Source organism: Convolutriloba macropyga, chromosome 12 (genome assembly GCF_964194025.1).
Source record: "Convolutriloba macropyga chromosome 12, txConMacr16.3, whole genome shotgun sequence".
Taxonomy (NCBI): Eukaryota; Metazoa; Xenacoelomorpha; order Acoela; family Convolutidae; genus Convolutriloba; species Convolutriloba macropyga.
In genome coordinates, this window is record NC_134479.1 from 52,440,353 (window position 1) to 52,459,109 (window position 18,757).

Sequence of the window (18,757 nt, forward strand, 5' to 3'; positions counted from 1 at the left end):
ATGTGATATGCCGCGAAGTACAGAACTTAGAGAAGTACAGTTTAAGTTAAAACATCGATATATCAAGAAAACTTTTCTATCTCAATTTGGTAAACTTATATTACTCAATAATAGTTTCTAATTTGAACCGAACTGTTGCTTCAAATGTGCTAAAACTACAAACTTATCAGTGCGCAAAAACCAAAAACATGGGCGATAAATTTGACCTACCCACCATTAGTGATGATCATAAACGAAGTCGCCAATCCTCCCTGATGATACTAAACTAATGGCATCTTTTCAGGTTGGGAGAACAAAAAACTGCACTAGCTCTTTCCATATAAGGCAAGGGGAATAACTTGTTTATACTTAGGGTGCGAAATTACCCATATCAGCTAATCTATATCTAGTCGAATCTGTTAATTTTAATACTGATACGGAATATAAATACCTTTTAATTTTTGTATATTTAGGCTATTTTGAATTCAATTGTTAAAACAATTACTCTTGTTACTCGTGCCCGAGACGACGACATGTTTGTCGGAAAGCCGCTTAGTGGGCATATAAATTTTACGGCCCTAGGCGCACTAGCTATTTTTGACATAGTAACTTGTTATATATTACGCCAAGATACTTCACACTATTTGATTCTGCTATTCTTTCATTGTCGACATTCAGAACAGCATTTGTTAACCTTTTCCTGGTGCTGAACATATATTCTGTTTTTTGTTTGTTCACTACTAACTAGGACTTTGCAAAAAAAGTCAATAAGTTTTGAGAAGTTATGTTCAAGTTTTGTTTTTGACGATATTTCATCAGTGTCCGATGTAAAGAAAAGTGTCGTCTGCGTACTGGACGACCGTGCAGTCCTTTTCTACAATCTTTGCTAAATCGTTGACGTAAATGTTAAATAAGAGAGGTCCTAAAATAGTACCTTGTGGAACTCCTCTTTTCAAATTTATCCAATCTGATTCAATTCCATTCAGAACAACTCTCTGCGTTCTTTCACTCAAATAATTCTCTATTAAATTGGTAGCATATTCGTCAAAACCTATATTTTCAATTCTCCGTAACAGTATTTTGTGGTTTATAGAATCAAAAGCCTTTGAAAGATCTAAAAACGCCCCTGTAACATTTTTTTTTCTTGTTGAGTTCTTATCTTATTTGTTCTGTCGGTTTCAGGATAGCATCAATTGTTGAAACTTGTTTTCTATAACCAAATTGACTAGCAGACAATAACTGCTCCCTTTCTAGGAAACTTGTGATTTGTGAACTGAACGCCTTTTCAAAAATTTTTGACAAAGCAGAAGTGACAGAAATAGGTCTATAATTGAGTGGGTCTTCGGGATTCCCTTTTTTGAAGAGTGCAAACTAAAATTTGATGGAGCAAACTAAAATTTGATGGAGAAGTGAAAAAGATTCTTCAGAGAATGGCTTGTGGAATAAAAGTTTTGAATACACTAAGTAAAAGTTTACCAGAGAAAACGAAAGTCTTATTACTTAATGCAATAGTAATAAGTCATCTACATTAATCCGCTCTAATTCTGATAGGGTTGCAAAAGTCATTACTGACAACTTTAGAAAAACAACTGAATTGGGGAATACGATCGGTCTACAGATCTCAAACTTCGCAACAAAATACTACCAGTTTCTTTTCTCCTGAAATACAATTGCTCAAAATTTTTATTTTGCTTATTCAGCAACGATCTTCCAGCATATAAAATTGAACCTCTCTCTACCATGAGAATAAAACAACATGACAGGTCAAAAAAGTAGCGTTCGATATAAGAAAGAACAATAAGTTTTTAACTGATTCTTTTATTGCACAAGCCATTCCAATTTATAATAGTCTGCCTTCTAATATTAGACTGAAAACAACATCGAAAGCTTCCTTAAAAAAAGAACTGCAAGAATATTTTTGGAAAGAATTTTTGAAGGACCCAAAAGTAACCGATATAAAAGATGACATTGAGAGCATTAGATTTTTTTTTTAACCTACATGATGTACATATAAAATTGTGAGAACATTTTATGCTCGCATTTTAGGCCATTTTTTAATAATGTAAGGTCAAATTTTTAGTTAAGTAAGTTAATGATTTTATAATTTTACATAATATTATATTCTTAACTTTACATTGCCTCTTTTACCATTTGCTTTTTATACTTATGTGTACCAGAGGAAATTTGTGCCCTTTTGTGTTTTAATTTGTGTTGCTATTAAAAAAAGAACATTGTTCTTTTTTTATAGCAACACAAATTAAAATTGAGGGCACAAAATACACTGGGGGAGGGAGGGCGGCGGGGCAGAGTAGATTTGACTTTCCATACAGCTCAAACAGCGCCGCTCGGAACTTAAAACGCAATTTTCTGTGTATAACAGAATTTCTGCACCGCGAAAGCTGAATTCCCAGAAATTTCCATTTCATAACGTGCTAAGCTAGCTGCTCCCGTAAATTTTTTCTAAATTCAATTGGAAAAGACTATTCCATATCCCGCGTCAGAACTAGGGGGTATTTTGCCATACATGTAGCTACAATGTTATGGCACTATTTAAAACCGGCCAACCACAGAAATCGTTTCGCTGACAAAAGTAGAAAACTCACATGGCCTAAATTTGAGTCGGTCGCCTCTGAACAAAAAAAACCGTTAAAAAACTGATCTGATTTTCGTTTTGGTAGAAGAAATAAGAAAAAAAAACACAAAACAAAAATCTTGCATGCTTAAACAACACTGCAAAAACAAAAAATATTGGGATTTTTTAAATTTTCCTCGGTAGATTTTGACCCTCCAAACTGAATTTTGAACCTCTATAAAGGTATGTGTAAAATGCGATAGAAGGCCTCAACACTTAGCAAACTATACAAACCATTAAAAGTTCAAAAAAGAAACATCAATTTGTTCGAATTGTGATCACGTTCGGTATTGGAAACAAAAAAAATCGTTCACTGTGTTAGGAACAGATAAGCGAATTTGTTCATTCAAATCTGGGCTTAACTTTAGTCTCATCGACTATATACGCATTCTGTTAACTGAACACCATATAAACATGCACATGAACAGCTACGCAAATAAACGCGTACATAAGGTCACAATATTACCATAATGCGAAAACCATAACCGCTCTTCAGAACAACGCATACTGAATATTACCATTACACACATGTATACATACGAACACATTTTGCTAAGAATTTTCTCTCAACCGCCTAGAAGAAAACGTTTTGCCTTATTATTCAAGTCATTTATATCTAAGGGCGTTTAATGCTTTTTAATTTACTATCTACAATCTATTCTAACTGATGTCATAATTGGTTAACACCAATGAAAGCTAACCGAAGTTACGATTTTGAATAATTCTATCTTAATTGATTTCGTGTTTGATTAAAAGTTATCAAAATTTTATGACAATTAAGCGGACAAATATCAAAAATTATTTCGGTCATTTGAAAGCTTGAATTAGTTGAGGTCACTGATGCTTACGTCATCAACGGATATACACGAAATTGAACAAAAAAATTACGAAAAACCTCAAACGAACGGTCAAAAATTATTATATTTTACTCCCCAGTTGAAAGTTTATTGTCTCTTAAAAAAAGCTTAGGGCACAAAATACACTGGGGGAGGGAGGGCGGCGGGGCAGAGTAGATTTGACTTTTCATACAGCTCAAACAGCGCCGCTCGGAACTTAAAACGCAATTTTCTATGTATAACAGAATTTCTGCACCGCGAAAGCTGAATTCCCAGAAATTTCCATTTCATAACGTGCTAAGCTAGCTGCTCCAGTAAATTTTTCTAAATTCAATTGGCAAAGACTATTGTTCAATATCCCGCGTCAGAACTAGGGGGTATTTTGCCATACATGTAGCTACAATGTTATGGCACCATTTAAAACCGGCCAACCACAGAAATTGTTTCGCTGACAAAAAGTAGAAAGCTCACATGGCCTAAATTTGAGTCGGTCGCCTCTGGACAACAAAACCTTTTTAAAAAAACTGATCTGAGTTTCGCTTTGTTAGAAGAAATTAGAAAAAACTCAAACAAAAAATCTTGAATGATTATAAACAACACCATGAAAAAATAAGAAATTCGGGAATTTTTAATTTTTGCTCTGTAGATTATGACCCTCCAAACTGATAGTTTACACAATTATAAGGGCGTATATATAAATTGGAATAGAAAGCACCAACACTAAGTAAACTATCCAAACCATTATAAGTGCAAAAAAGAACATCAATTTGTTCACGTTTGGTATTGGAAACAAAAGAAATCGTTCATGGGGTTGAGAACAGATAAGCGAATTTTTTCATTCAAATCTGGGCTTAACTTTGGTCTCATCGACTATATACGCATTCTGTTAACTGAACACCATATAAACATGCACATGAACAGCTATGCAAATAAACGCGTACACAAGGTCACAATATTACCATAATGCGAAAACCATAACCGCTCTTCAGAACAACGCATACTGAATATTACCATTACACACATGTATACATACGAACACATTTTGCTAAGAATTTTCTCTCAACCGCCTAGAAGAAAACGTTTTGCCTTATTATTCAAGTCATTTATATCTAAGGGCGTTTAATGCTTTTTAATTTACTATCTACTATCTATTCTAACTGAAGTCATAATTGGTTCACACCCACGAAAGCTAACCGAAGTTACGATTTTGAATAATTCTATCTTAATTGAGTTCGTGTTTGATTAAAAGTTATCAAAATTTTATGACAATTAAGCGGACAAATATCAAATTTATTTCGGTCATTTCAAAGCTTGAATTAGTTGAGGTCACTGATGCTTACGTCATCAACGGATATACACGAAATTGAACAAAAAAATTACGAAAAACCTCAGACGAACGGTCAAAACTTATTATATTTTACTCCCCAATTGAAAGTTTATTGTCTCTTAAAAAAACTTAAATCCCCCCATTATTGAAACAGGAAAACCACAATTTTTTACTCGTCAAAAACAGGAAAAAATTCTACGAAGTGAAACATACACTCGCGACGACTATCATGTCTTTAACTGAAGAAATATTTTCTGTTACTCTTTCTTGTTTGTGTATTACTACACTAACTCTATTTTGCGCCATACTTCGTTACTTAAAACGTACCTACTTACCAACTAATTACCAATTCATAACCGAAGAATTCATTTGTACTTTCCAGATTGTGGCCGGAGTTAAAGAAGGCGATATTGTTCTGGATTCGACCAATAATGCAGCCTACTTTGTATTTTTATTCGCACTTTTCGCAAGTTTTGGATTGTCGTTTGAGGAAAGTGATGTCTGGTGGAAAAATGGAAAAAACCGTAGTTTCATACCGATAGTTTTAGATAAGCAATGCCATTTATATAGAACGTGTTAGAACGTTGAAAGGCACGCAATTTTTTTAATCAACACCTGTTGCGATAATAACTGTTAAATAAACTGCCAGTGTAATAATGAACATTACCACACGGTTATTATCGCCACAGAGAAGTTATAGTAGTAGAAGTAGTAGTTCAGGTTTCTGCAATGCACGGGTTGAAGCACCCTTGTTGATTGTTATAAATGAGATAGTTTCGAAATGGGGTTACAGTTTTTGCACAGGCAGCAAATTCTCCAAGTGCACATGTCAATTTCGTTAAAACTTCTAAAAAAGAATTTCCAATAAATGTCGCTGATCCGATATTTTATATTTTTGTTGTCTGTAAGGTCTGTCTGTTTGTTGACAATATTATAGAGATAGGCTGTTCTCGACCAGAAATTTTCGTCGCTTTTGAATAATCGTTTTTTCGTAAGTTTGATTTCACATTTCGCGCCTTGTCTCGTCCGATTATTGTTGTTGAAATGTATAAACTTTTCTATGGCAATGTTGTATTTATTGTTTATGAGATCACATAGTAGTAATAAGCTGTGAAGTTCGAAGTAAAAAGATAGAGGTAGAATTTTCAGTTTGATTAAACGCTCCTTATATGTGAGAGAAGAACCTATTATCCATTTCGTCGCACTTTTTTGGATTCTTCCAATGAGTACTAGATCGCATTTAGACGGATACCACACTTGGCAGGCGTAGGATATAATTGGTACAATGTAACCCGTGTATGCGTTTAATTTAACTTGAGGGAGAGTTCTGTGGTGAAGCTTTCTTCTGAGGTACCAAAGTGCTTTAAGAGTTTTGGAGGCTCGTGTGCTTGCGTTTTGATGCCAAGTGAGGTAATCACAAACTTGTATTCCGAGATCTTTTTGATGAGACGAGATGTTGACAGTTTCATTTTTTATTGTAAAGAGTGACTTTTTCTTGAAACAGATGATCTTGCATTTCTTTTCATGGAGGCGCATTTCGTTGTTATTGCACCATTCATTTAATTTCTGGAGATCCGTTTGAAGTTCATGTTTGTTATTAGAGAGCAATTTGTAATCATCTGCATAACCGTAGGTTTGACTGTATTCGATGTTTTGTGGTAAATGATTTATGTAGACGAGAAAAAGTAGTGGCCCCAGGATTGAACCTTGCGGTACGCCGCTAGTGACGTCACGAAGGCTCGACGTTGAGGTTCCAATGCGAACACGTTGTTTTCTGTCGTCACAGTAGTTGGCTATTAATCTGAGCGCTTTTCCCCCGATCCCTGATTCCGACAGTTTTGCAACAACGCGGTGGTGGGGTACTGTATCAAACGCTTTCAGGAAATCTAGGTAGAAAACGAAAAGTTCATCATGTGCAATTGAGTCGACTTCTTTGTACAGTTGGTCTAGAAAGCATAACATTTGAATAATTGCTGAACGTTGAGGCCGAAAACCAAACTGGGAATCGTGAAGTGTTCCTTTAACGTGCTCATAGAGTTTGTTGAAAATAAGTTTCTCGAAAACTTTTGAGAGGCAACATAGGCAATTAATTGGTCTATACATTTTGATTGCGGCTTTATCGCCCTCTTTGTGTATTGGTGTTATGTCACTTTGTTTCCAATATGCTGGAAATTTACCTTTGATAATGAATGTTTGAAAAAGTAGAAGTAAGGATCTGCTTATTGTTTTTGATAGATTTTTCAGACACAGGTTACTTATATCATCAGGGCCGTTGGCTTTACTAGTATCAAGTTTGTTTAGTATACTTTCAATTTCTTTTTCTGAAATATCAAAGCGATTAAGATCTTTTTCTTCAAAATTGAACTGGTTCTCAACATTTGATATTTTTGAATTGAAAACACTCTGGAAAAATAAATTGAACAACTCGGCTTTCTCTTCATTGGTGTTAGCAGTTTGTTCATTTAGGTGCATCTCGCTTGGGAATGGTGTGACTTTTTTAATTGATCGTAAATATTTTTGAATAACGCTGAATTGACGTGTTGCGAAAATCTGGCTTTCATAGATGACTTGATCGTTTTTACAAAGTGTGTTGACTTTTTCTTCGAGACAATCTATTTTGTTTAGTGTGCTTGGAGCAGGACTTGGATGGGCAATTGCTTTTCGTTTCAAAGTTGATAGTTTTTTCATTTCATGGGATGTGCTTTTTGACACCCACGGGGGGAGCTGTGATCTGTGCTGAGTTACTCTTGGGACATTTTGATCGAAAAGGCGATTGAACCATTCATACCACTGTTTAAGAAGTTCGTCAACGTTACTGTAACAATAGGGGTTAAATGGGTTTTTTGAGATGTTGCAGTTGAATTTAATCCAATCTATTCTTTTGTAAGCGTATTTTGGTCTGCTGCGATCGGTCGCTTGATCGTAGTTGCATTCGTATCGTGTTATGTAAGCGTAATGATCTGAACATTTTTTGTTGTTGAGGGCATAGTTATTAATAATTTTGGTTTCGATTTTCAAATTGATCCAAAATTGTGGTTCGTTTGTTAGGAAGACATCTAGCTGTTTTTTATACCCCAAAAGGTCAGTGAAGTTTAGCATTTGTTCAAAATTTTCATCTACGAAATAGTTGAGCCAGGTGTTGTCAAGTTCATCTGGTGACGACATTTGTTTCCAGTCAGTGGTTGAGAAAGTGAGATCTCCTGTAATGATGATTGATTTTGGCTTTGTTTTCTTCTCTAAAAGCTTTAGCGTTTGTGTGAGGTCTTCAAACTTCTGCTTGCACCATCTGTATGGGCTGCCTTTAGGTGGGTTGTAAATGAAATTAGATTGAATGTTGTCTTTTACCGCCACTAGAACACCTCCATGTTTTGAGACAGCGCATTTTGAAGTTCTGTCATTTCTGTGAATGACATAATTTTTGAGAAAGAGTGCTTCGTTTGGAACTTCTTCTGTGAGCCATGTCTCGGTTAGGCAAAGAATGTCTGGATTGTAGGGGACAATAGCGTTTGCAAATGCAAATCTTCAAGGTAGATCAATGAAACTATGTAAATCAAACGTTAGAATTGATACCTCTTGTTTTTTGTCTGTATTTTTTGCGAGTCAGGTGGAATACCGAGCATTGTCTAAGTACTCGAGCCAATTTTCATCTTGTTTTTCGTATAATGTCAGATTCATTACTTTCAAGTTTTTTCTGGGGAAACCTGCGTCTATTAAGTCTTTTCGCTTTTTCAGACAGTTATTCAGTTGCTCTTCTTCTTGTAGGGAGTAGTCTTTGCTAATGTACACTGTTTTGCTATATCGTTTCAATCTTGAGAGTGAGAGTAGTAGGATGCGTTTGTCATACATGCATGGCATGGTTGCAAGAATGGTACGATGCCTTCCATCTTTGAAAGCACCCATGCGCCTGCAGTCCGTAATTTGGAAGTCTAGCTTGAGGAATTTGAGGATTGACTGTACACACCCAATCCTCAATTATCAATTTTTTTTTAATCGAGCCCTGTTGCAATCATTTTAAAATTGAACAAAGTCAAAATTTTTTGATCGTAAATTCCCTGCGTAATTTTTCATGGGTGTGTAAACTCTAGAATAAATGGCTCAAAACACTTTTTGCTCATAACTGGCTCTGGAATAGATGGCTCATAACTCTGATGAAACACTTTTGAAAGTATCTTTGGATAGCATTTTTGATCCTTTTCCTGGAGCCACACAAGTAACTATTTGAAAATGTTATTAGTGAAGTCAAAACCAGCAATGGTGAACATTTTCACCACGAACTTTATACCACATTGCAGCAACAATTCAAATGTATTTGAAGGACCAATCAAAAGGAAAAAGTTCCAATTGCTTTCTAAGTATTGATAAATTTTTGATAAACTCATGGTTATTTTTTAGGGGGAAGGGGGGATGGGAGGGTGGGTGGGGAAAGAGGGTGGAGTAAAGGGGAGAGAAAAAGTTTTTGAAATCTCAAATTATGACTGATCCACACACAATGAACTTCAGGGGGTGCAATTCTCTGAAAAACCTCAAATAAATTGGAAATTTTTCTAGAAGTTGATATTCTTCATGACAAATTATAAACTAGTTCTATGATAATCTTCATAAAACAATAAACTACTTTTGTTGCATTGAGCTCGGCAAAATTTTGTAATTGAGCTCGGTAAAAAAGGTGCAAATTCAGAAGCTGAAAACAATTGTACAAATTAAACACAAACAATTGTTGTTCTCCATGATTAATTTGTCCAATTGTTTTCAATTTAAGTGACTGCTCTTTTTGCCAGAGTTATTTGGACGGATTATGTAAACAACTGTTGTTTTTTGTGCGTACTTCGGCCAAAAGTTTCTTTCATTTTGGACAAAACTTCCAGAGCTCACCACAGAATTTTTTCCTAGTTTTTTCAAAAAATAACCTTTTTGTCAGTCAGCGAAGATACGGAGAAAGATTTATGGCAGCGCAAAATTTTAGAAAACTCTCCTCAACAGCTATTATGGACAATGTCTTCAAGAACTGTACTATTCAGATAGTTAACCAATAACCAAAAACTTGATTGTACTTTGTTTTAAAAACTTGATTTTTTTTAGACTACAAGTTTATCAAACCGTTTCCAACATTAGACTGCGAAATTATCACCACTCTTTTCTCGCCACTGTTTACTTAGTAACAGTGGCCATAAAATAGTGTGACAAACTCGTAGTCTAATGCTGAAGTGTTTTTCCAGTGTCGATTGCGCATTAAAAATTATTACACTGGAAGTTAATTTAACTGCTATTATCGCAGGTGTTGATTAAATTTTAATGCCCGATCGACACTGGAAAAACACTTCAGCATCAGACTACGAGTTTATTACACTCTTTTATCGCCACTGTTACTAAGTAAACAGTGGCAAAAAAGAGTGGTGATTAACTCGTAGTCTAATGATAGAAACAGTTTGATAAACATGTAGTCTATAAAAAACTTGTGTGGTGTGTGTGTGTGCCGTGGGTGTGGTGTGTGTAGGTTGTGTGTGTGTGATGAGTGTGTGTGTCCGTGCGTGTGTTTGCGCGTGTGTGTGTTTGTGTGTGTGTGTGTGTAAGCGTGTGTGTGTACGTTTGTGCGTGCGTGTGTATGTGTGTGTGTGTTTGTGTGTATGTGTGTGTGTGGGGGGGAGGGGGGCATGAGAACCAAAACGAAGAACAGATCCGAAGAAAATCACGTACCTTTGAAAATGTAATTGTCCAAAAAAATGAAAAACCAATAAAACTGTGTTCAATTTTGAAATCATCGCAACAGGTGTCGATTTAAAAAAAATTACCAAACGGTTGTTATCGCCCTCGAAGTTATCATAACACCCCAGTTTTGCCTTGGAGTTTGAAAAATTCTCGGTGGCGATAACAACCGTGAGGTAAAATTCATAAAACTACTGGCCATGATCCAACGGTTGACGTTCAATTTTAACATCTCCCGATAACTTTCAAAATAATAAAGCAGCATTACAAATTCATGATAGGTGAATGGACATACTGATGCACACACAAGGCGCGCTCAAAGTCTTAATATAGTTGACACGCTAACGAGCATCAGCCTTAGCAACCTTGAGCGTGACTTTCGATTTTAAATGTTTAAGTGAGGAAAACTGCACTACCTCAAAAGAAGTAATGGTTTAAATCCGCGAAAAACCACCAGCATATCGCTCATCTGCATCAAAAATTTGACCAATAATATTGTTCAAAATCAAATATTGCTGAGAAAAGGACTAAGCAAGTTTTGCGTACGTTTGTAACGTTTTCATCGATTACCAACGTTTTGAGTTGAGGTCAGTCCAAGTTTTTCTATAAAAATGAATACCTAGCAAGGAGGCGTTTGCACATAATGTTCTGATCACGCTCAACAACTTTTTTGACTTAATTCTCCACTAAATGAAGAAGAGATAGAACACTTTTAAAAAATCATTTGTTCAAAAATAATTGGTGTATCCATTTAAATCGCTTTTGAGCTCTATTCACTATACACATGAAACAACCCTCATGAGAGGTATGCGGATACCTGCTATTAAGGAGAAAAGGAGGCAAGACAAACAAGAAATTTAAGTGAAAACCAGTTAGAATTACCAACAAAACTCAATGTCAATGTATTTTTTTTAAACTTAACAAAAAAGTCAAAAATGCATCAATTTAAAAAGTAAATTGAACCAAAAGACTTGCATCTCACCATAAAAGAAATTGGACTTTTCTTTAATAAGAATAAAACACTTTTCGAAATGAATTCAAAGTCATGAAAGCAATTAGCTATCAACTGAAATCATTCAATGGCTACATTTATACCTTCATACAATACCATTGAGACCTGTCACTATCCAGGATGCTAAACGACTACAAAAGAACAAACGCTAGCAAAAATTAGAGTCGTTTCATTTTGCAACAAAATTGTTGAAAATGATCGATTGCGCTTTATTTCAACGCCAGTAATGTGATATGTGATTTGTCATCATTATGCTATTAATGTGATGATCAGACAAAACAGCAAAAGACAAACTCAAAAACTGAAAAAGGTAAAAAAAACTCGTAATATCAACGACAAGAAACCATTATTAAAAAAATAAACAGTAATGAAGTCTTGCTTGTAAAATAATTTGACCTCTTTCTTTTCTCAGACTTCGCTAAAACGCTAAAGAATTACGATTGAAAGAGGCGAATAACAAAAACCATCGTTTTTTTGCAGACAGATTTTTTTCAAACCTTAAGTCAACGACTGTAAGCTCCAATTAAAAACGGTTAACAATTTTTATCATATTTCAGCAAAAAATTAAGCAAAAACTTTTTTTAAAATATGAACAAAACAACGGAAGTTAGGCAACGTTTGGCAACGGAAGTTAGGCTAAGGTTCAATCCTTAAACCTCCGCAACTCCTCGGAAAAAGCGAAATTAAAAATCAAACATGTAGGATGAATATATCGATCGGCGAAAATTGACTGAACAAAAAACCCAGTTGCGTTTCCTCTCCCACTAAAGGAGGTGGGAACAAAAAAATCAAAAAAGCTTTTCCAAACCTATTGAAACGAACCTATTCAAACTATTCAAAACAAATAAGAAAAAAAGACAAAGTGCAAAGCTCTAGCTTTATTTTCACAAACAGCCTTCAAAATGGAATACAACATTAGGTGGACAAGAAAAATAGATTTTTCTAGCAACGGCACAAATGTTGACATGAAAATTATAACTTTTGAACCTTCAATCCAAATAAAGGACCAACTACTTCTGCTAGTTTGTCCTTTCGCTGTATTATAAAATAGAAACGAACAGTGCTTTTCCGAGGTGTAGGCCTAAAACACGAGCCCAGCAAAAAAGTTCAAAAAATAGCAAGATTTGGCCCAAATCTCGCATTGCAAATGAACATCTAGGGAACATCAAGAAGCAAAGTAGTTTTCCTCGATAAAAAGCGGATAATTAGCAAAACTTAGGTTTCCCTAGTATCAGCAGGTACCTTTAAATAACCATAGGCACTGCTGCGACACAACAATCCCCCTGGGAGCAGTTTATAACATTTTTAACGCAGCAAATGGCTGAACAACCATTGATGGAGAGATAGGTGAAAATTATGACTTCATAATCAATAACCACTGGTCAGCTTAAAATTCATTGAACACAGGGGGAAGGGAGCAACCAAGACCAACATCGAAGGAAACGAAGACAAAGCAAAGCTCCAGCCAAAAAAAACATCTTTTCACTAAAGCGGAACAAAAACAAGTATTAGGGGCAGATATTTATTTGTATACATCGTAAGAATTCAATTTAATTTCAGTTCATTTCCTACAAAACAAAAAGCTGATATCAAAAGCAAATTCAAATAATTATCAATTTCTTACCCTAATGCTGATAGTTTAAACCTGGAGATGAAAGCAAAACTCAGACATCTTAATTGAGAGGTTCGTTTCAGCAACAAAGGACCATGGTCAAATACTTCGTTGAAAATTGCATCTTATTTATAACAGTCAAACAGCAAAAACCAAAAACTTTTAGTTATAGTGAAGAGCAACAAAACGAAGACCTCAAAGCTTCTTCTTATCCATCAACATTGGCATGGTCAAATGGAAGCCAATGGAAGTCAAGGCCATGTAATAGGTCAGCTTATTGCTTTTTATATTTCACAAACCTGACTGCTACTGTCAAAGAAGGTGAAACGGCCCCGTTTGCAGTAGACGCTTCTGCGAATTATAATCAAGCTGACCACACATTCAAAGGAAAATTTGCAAGAAAAAAAAAGTATCTGAAAGCTTAACTTCTGGCCAGAAAAACTAACAATTTCTGTAACTATCCTTGGCAGTACTCTAAATCAAAATTCAAACAGCGGCAAAACAACTTGTTTTATTTGACAGTCTGGGAAAAAATGGATTTTAATTAACATGTACGCTTTGCTAGAAACAATATGCTTTAAAATATCATACAGATCTGGATCACTTTTTTAGACACTGTTCACGCATGCGTAGAATTTTTTAAAAGATAATTCCAGCGCTGCAACGCAGCTGCATAAAACGTAAACTAAGATAGAAAAGGGCTAATTAATCGGACTTTTATATTAGGATCAAAATAAGTAGATTGGATGCGAACCAGACGAAAGGAAAAACTCAATCGCTTAAGTAATTAAGCTGCATCGGTCTTACCAAGCTGCATGCGTCTCAACTTATTACCTTTGTTCTTTTCTCTCATTTTATCAGTGGCCGAGATATCTATTTGATCACAAAAGAAAAGATGAACACGGACATGGCTTTCAAAAACATCGGTTTTACATTTTAAAAATAATTGGACACATTGAAGTTCAAATTGCATGAGCGGTCTATAAAGAGCTAGTTTCCTTGCTTGACAAAATATGATCCGACTTTAAATCCAGATTTGAACAAATTGTAACATATTACGACATCACTTTCCAATTCCAGGGCAGCGGAGGTACCTGTGGTTTATGGGAGCTATACTTCTTCGAGAATATCAGCCTGCCCAAATGCATTATAGCGAGTATGTTACAAATCATGGGCGGATTTGCGGGCTTATTTTACATAAAGTTATTTTGGAGAGTGATTGGATTGGGGTCGTATCATATGAAGATGTTCAAACATTCAACTGAAGATATTTGCGAATCTGCAATGCAGTCGACTTTATACGAAGGCAGTGAAAATTGAAATATTAAAAACAGGTTTTTCCCTTTAACCCCCCCCCCCCCCCCCAGGGTTAGTGGACCCAACAAGTTTGCGGTTACCACTTAACTTAAAGACCAATTAAACTTTGCAAAAAATATATAAAAATACAATAAAAAACGTTAAGTATGTTCCAATATTAAAATTTCGAAAATACATAACACAAATTTCTCTGCAATTTAACACAAAACAAGTAAAGAATAGATTTATTAATATACAGAAAGTCCTGAAACCTACAGAACAAAAACAATTAAGAAATATGAAATAATAAATTCAATCTCAAATATAAATGGATTTTAACGATTCCCTGCTTTCGTGATTCTCAGGAATGGTGGCCGAATTCACAGCGACAATTCTGTTCAGCATTTATTCAAACTCATTGCGAAACAGTTCACTCATTTCGAGTGGTAAACGCAGTGCCTACTTCGACTCGTTTGTCACTTCAGTCATCGTCATAGTTGGTATGTCAATAAGTTTTTTTTGCAAAATTCTTTTTGGAACTCACCTAAGAAATATTTTTTGGAACAAAATTGCATTTGTCGTCGATTTTTTTTTAATTGATAAGCATAACTGACTGAAGTCTGAAAAATTGCTTGCAAACGACTCGTTGGAGATCATATCATTTGCAGCCTGCTCGCGGAGGAGCCTGCTCGTAGAGGGGGACTAGGTTTACTATGGGCGGCTTCAAAAGAAGTCATAAGTTATTACATACAATTGTTGAGATACATATTGAAAAAATGCCACCAATTGTGGTGCAGTTTTCATTTTACTTGTATTAGTAAAGTACAGTCACCTGAATTATGAATCAGAGAGAAAGCTAACTAGAACGAGCAAAACGCCAAAAGGACAAGGGCGTAAAAGTTACTCCAAAAATCAGAAGGATCATTCAAAAAATTTTGCACGAAAAAAGACTAACACGTTCACAAAAAACACCGTTCGAGAGCAATTTAAAACACAAAACCGACTAACGTAGGATGAACTGCTCTCAAATAGCAGGCCGGGGGCAATTTAATTTGGAGGGAGTGCAGCTCAAAAATTGCTATGGGGCGAACATTGCAACGGCAGTCCAACATATTAATTATTAAACTAAAATGGGGGTGATTCTTTTCTCTCACAATCACTTTTATATTAGCAACAAACTTTACTTCAGAAAGAGAGCAGCTTGAAACATATCCGTCAGATTGCCGAAAAAAGCCGCCGTTGATTCCCATAACCAAGATTGGTATTGAAAGAACAGAAAAAACTGAAGAAGCAAAATATCTTTGCACACAAACAATTTTAAAGTGCGAACTATTTTTATGTCATTTTGGAGCTGAAAATACACCTGTTTCGTATTGAGACGACACAATGGCTATTATCAATACCAATAAGACTTAGAGATGGTAACTAAGAACAAAGTTCGAGTAACTGGTATCTAAAATTGGGCTTTGTGAGTCTATCCCGACTCTATTTCGGATTTCGTTTCTTAAATACTGACTCTGTTCATTTTGAATTGCTTTGATGAGCAGCTGTTGTCTAAAAACACTTTTAGCAGAATGAGAGAAGAGTGAAACTAGCCTAGAGAGTGAAACTAGCCTAGAGGGAAACTAGCCTAAAGATATCACGCGAAATGTTGAACAAGCTGTGAACTAAGGTAAAGCGAAAAAAATTGAGTACGGCAAAATGAAAAAACAGGAGCGCTATAATAGCCGGCTGAGAAGCTGAGGCGGCTATTAATCACTCAAACATGCAGAAATCGAGCGCTAAAGTCACTCAAGAAGTCAAAGAATGTTTTTGCATAAAAGCGCAAAAACAGTCTAATAAAAATTTTGCAAAAAAAGACAAATATGTTTACGATAATTGCCTCAAACTTCGTTCGAGGGCAATTAAAAAGTCTTGGTAATTTCGCAGTTTATACTACTAAAGAATTTCGAACTCAATGGAGACCAAATCTTTAGTTATTCGAAAGAACATTTCTAAAGTGGAAGAGCATGGTAGCACTATGAGAGCTCTCGGTTATAGAATTGGAAACATTTATACTGCGACTCACAAAAAACGAGGAATGGATTATAAGACAACAGCTCGATTAGGCGAAAGGAATTTTTGAAGACAGAAGACATCAGGCGAAACCTTTGAACTAAAATTTTATGGACGTTATGCAAATGACAATTAAAACAGTTGAACAGAATTGTACTTCAGAATCCACTTGACGCTATTAAATTCTCTTCAGTGTACCTAATAATAGTATTTGCAACAAAATGAGTAAAATAAAGTGAATCCAATATGTACTACTTTTTTAGAACTCTTACATCTTTCAATTCTACTCTTCTAGGTGCAAGCATTCCTTTCTTCCTTTCCGGGTAAAAGACTTTGGCAAGAGAAAAGCGTTGAGAACTTTAAATTTTCGTTGTTCAACATACTTTACTTATTCTACATAATTTAGAGCTTTTGGGCGCGGTAAAATTTGAGAAAAAATGTTGGAATAATTGGGGGTACCTAAACTTGTTAAGAACCGTTGACTGTGTTTTTGAACGCTTACATTGTGTAAAAACAATCGCTAGGGAAACTTCAGTACTTTATAGAGTCAAGTGGATTCCGAAGTATCACCGTCTTCAAGTGTTTCAATTGGTATTTGCCTACTGTCCACAAAACTTTAGCTTAGAAATATTCTCCTGCCTGACGGCTACAAAAATTCCTTTCGCCTAATCGAGCTTTCTCCCTAACATCTTACGCTACAAAAAAACTAAAATCAAAAGCTAAAAATTAACACGAGAAAAACATCAGGCAAGATCGGCACAATTAAAGAATACCAAAGGAGCATTAAAAGTTTCAAACTGCGACAAGCAATGCGGACTTTTTTCATTTTGTTCTAGGTCAAAGTTGAAATTTAGACCTACAGAAAAATCCTATTTAGGCATGGACTACACGGGAATGATGTTCAACCCCGCATTAGCTACGACCTTGACCTTCAACTGTAAAGGTCATCCGATGTCAGAACATGTTATGGTCTACTGGGTGGCTCCATTCATTGCAACTTTGCTTTCATGTGCCTTTTTCAACAGCCAAAGAAATAAAGTCAAACTCAACAAGCCAAAAGAACGAACTGATTAAAACGAATGAAGCCATGTTTTATCAGCCAAACTAAATTTGAAGATTTTGGATTTTTCTCCGTTAATGACCCCCCCCCCCCCCCACAGTAAATTGTCAATCCCGTTACAAAATGCATATAATTGCATGGTAATTGCACGTATTAAGTGTGCACGTACCGTGCCCTTGTGAGTGACGATAATATGCACTCAATAAGCTTGGGGGGGGGGGGGGTCACAAACAGAAAAATCCAAGCTTTTAGCTTTTAGTAGCCCAATAAACGGTAAACTTGATTCGTATCTGTTTCTATAAAGTACGGTTTGTATTTTGGGTCCGAAAACTCATGTTAGGTAGCAAGTAAAGGGTTAAGAGATTTGAAGTGCCGCAAATATCTATTCTGCCATTTGGGGGGTGGGTTGGGATTTACGCTGAGTTATTGAAAGCTAATGACCTAATTTGAAAATATTGACTGACAAGACTTTCGTGACTGTAATTGTAGCTGTTTTAATCTAAAGCTTTTTATGTTGCCTTAAACATATATCGCCTTATTGCAGTTGTTCCATAAAGGAGTTCTAGATTTCAGTAATCTATGGTGCTTATTTGTAGATGCAACTAAAATTGCACAGTTGCCTAACCTTGACTTTTTACTGAATTATTCTATTACGGACAGTCTATAAACACAAATCGAAGTTCAATGCAAATCAGCGAATTTAAGGGCTCCGCTAAAACTTTTTGCAAAACTTCTCGACATGGCACAGCTCTTTTCTAAAAACAATTAACACGTATCCTCAGTCAATTGAGGAATTTTAATTATCAATATTACCCAGCTTGTGCTCCTGGTAAATCGGTGCTAGGAAAATGGGCCGACACGGAATGTAGCCGACGAGAAAAAATGAGAAATTTAGCCAACAGTACCATTGGTCAAAAAACTTCATTGGTCGATAAATCATTAGTTCAGTTGACCATTATCTTTGGTGTGCGGTCGCGTGGAGCTCGAATTGGCTTACCCATGGCCACACAAGCCCCCTGGCGTGGGGAAGGGCGGCGCAACCACGTATAGACATTTTTTACGCTAGTTGATATAAAACTGTCGTTTACTTTGTTCGCTTACGAAATGCCGTTTTAACTTGGCCTATCAAACATTCAGAAATAATCTACCAACGTATTTTACGTTAACCGTCGGCTAAATTTCTCAATAATTGGTTGTCGGCTAAAAGCCCTGTTGGCTAGTAAGGCAAACACCTAGTGAATCCCA

The 18,757-nt window shown here is 35.7% G+C and overlaps 2 protein-coding genes across 2 annotated transcripts in view; one reads left to right on the plus strand and one right to left on the minus strand.

The window, feature by feature from the left end:
* Positions 1-18,757, minus strand: part of LOC142350362 (uncharacterized) — a 66,566-nt gene that overhangs the window by 35,615 nt on the left and 12,194 nt on the right. The window lies entirely within an intron of this gene.
* Positions 4,406-17,592, plus strand: LOC142351241 (putative aquaporin-12A). Its single transcript, XM_075403385.1, has 4 exons — positions 4,406-5,273; positions 14,182-14,407; positions 14,763-14,897; positions 17,330-17,592. Exons 1-4 carry the CDS (start codon positions 5,004-5,006, stop codon positions 17,524-17,526), a joined length of 828 nt encoding a protein of 275 aa, XP_075259500.1. The 5' UTR covers positions 4,406-5,003; the 3' UTR covers positions 17,527-17,592.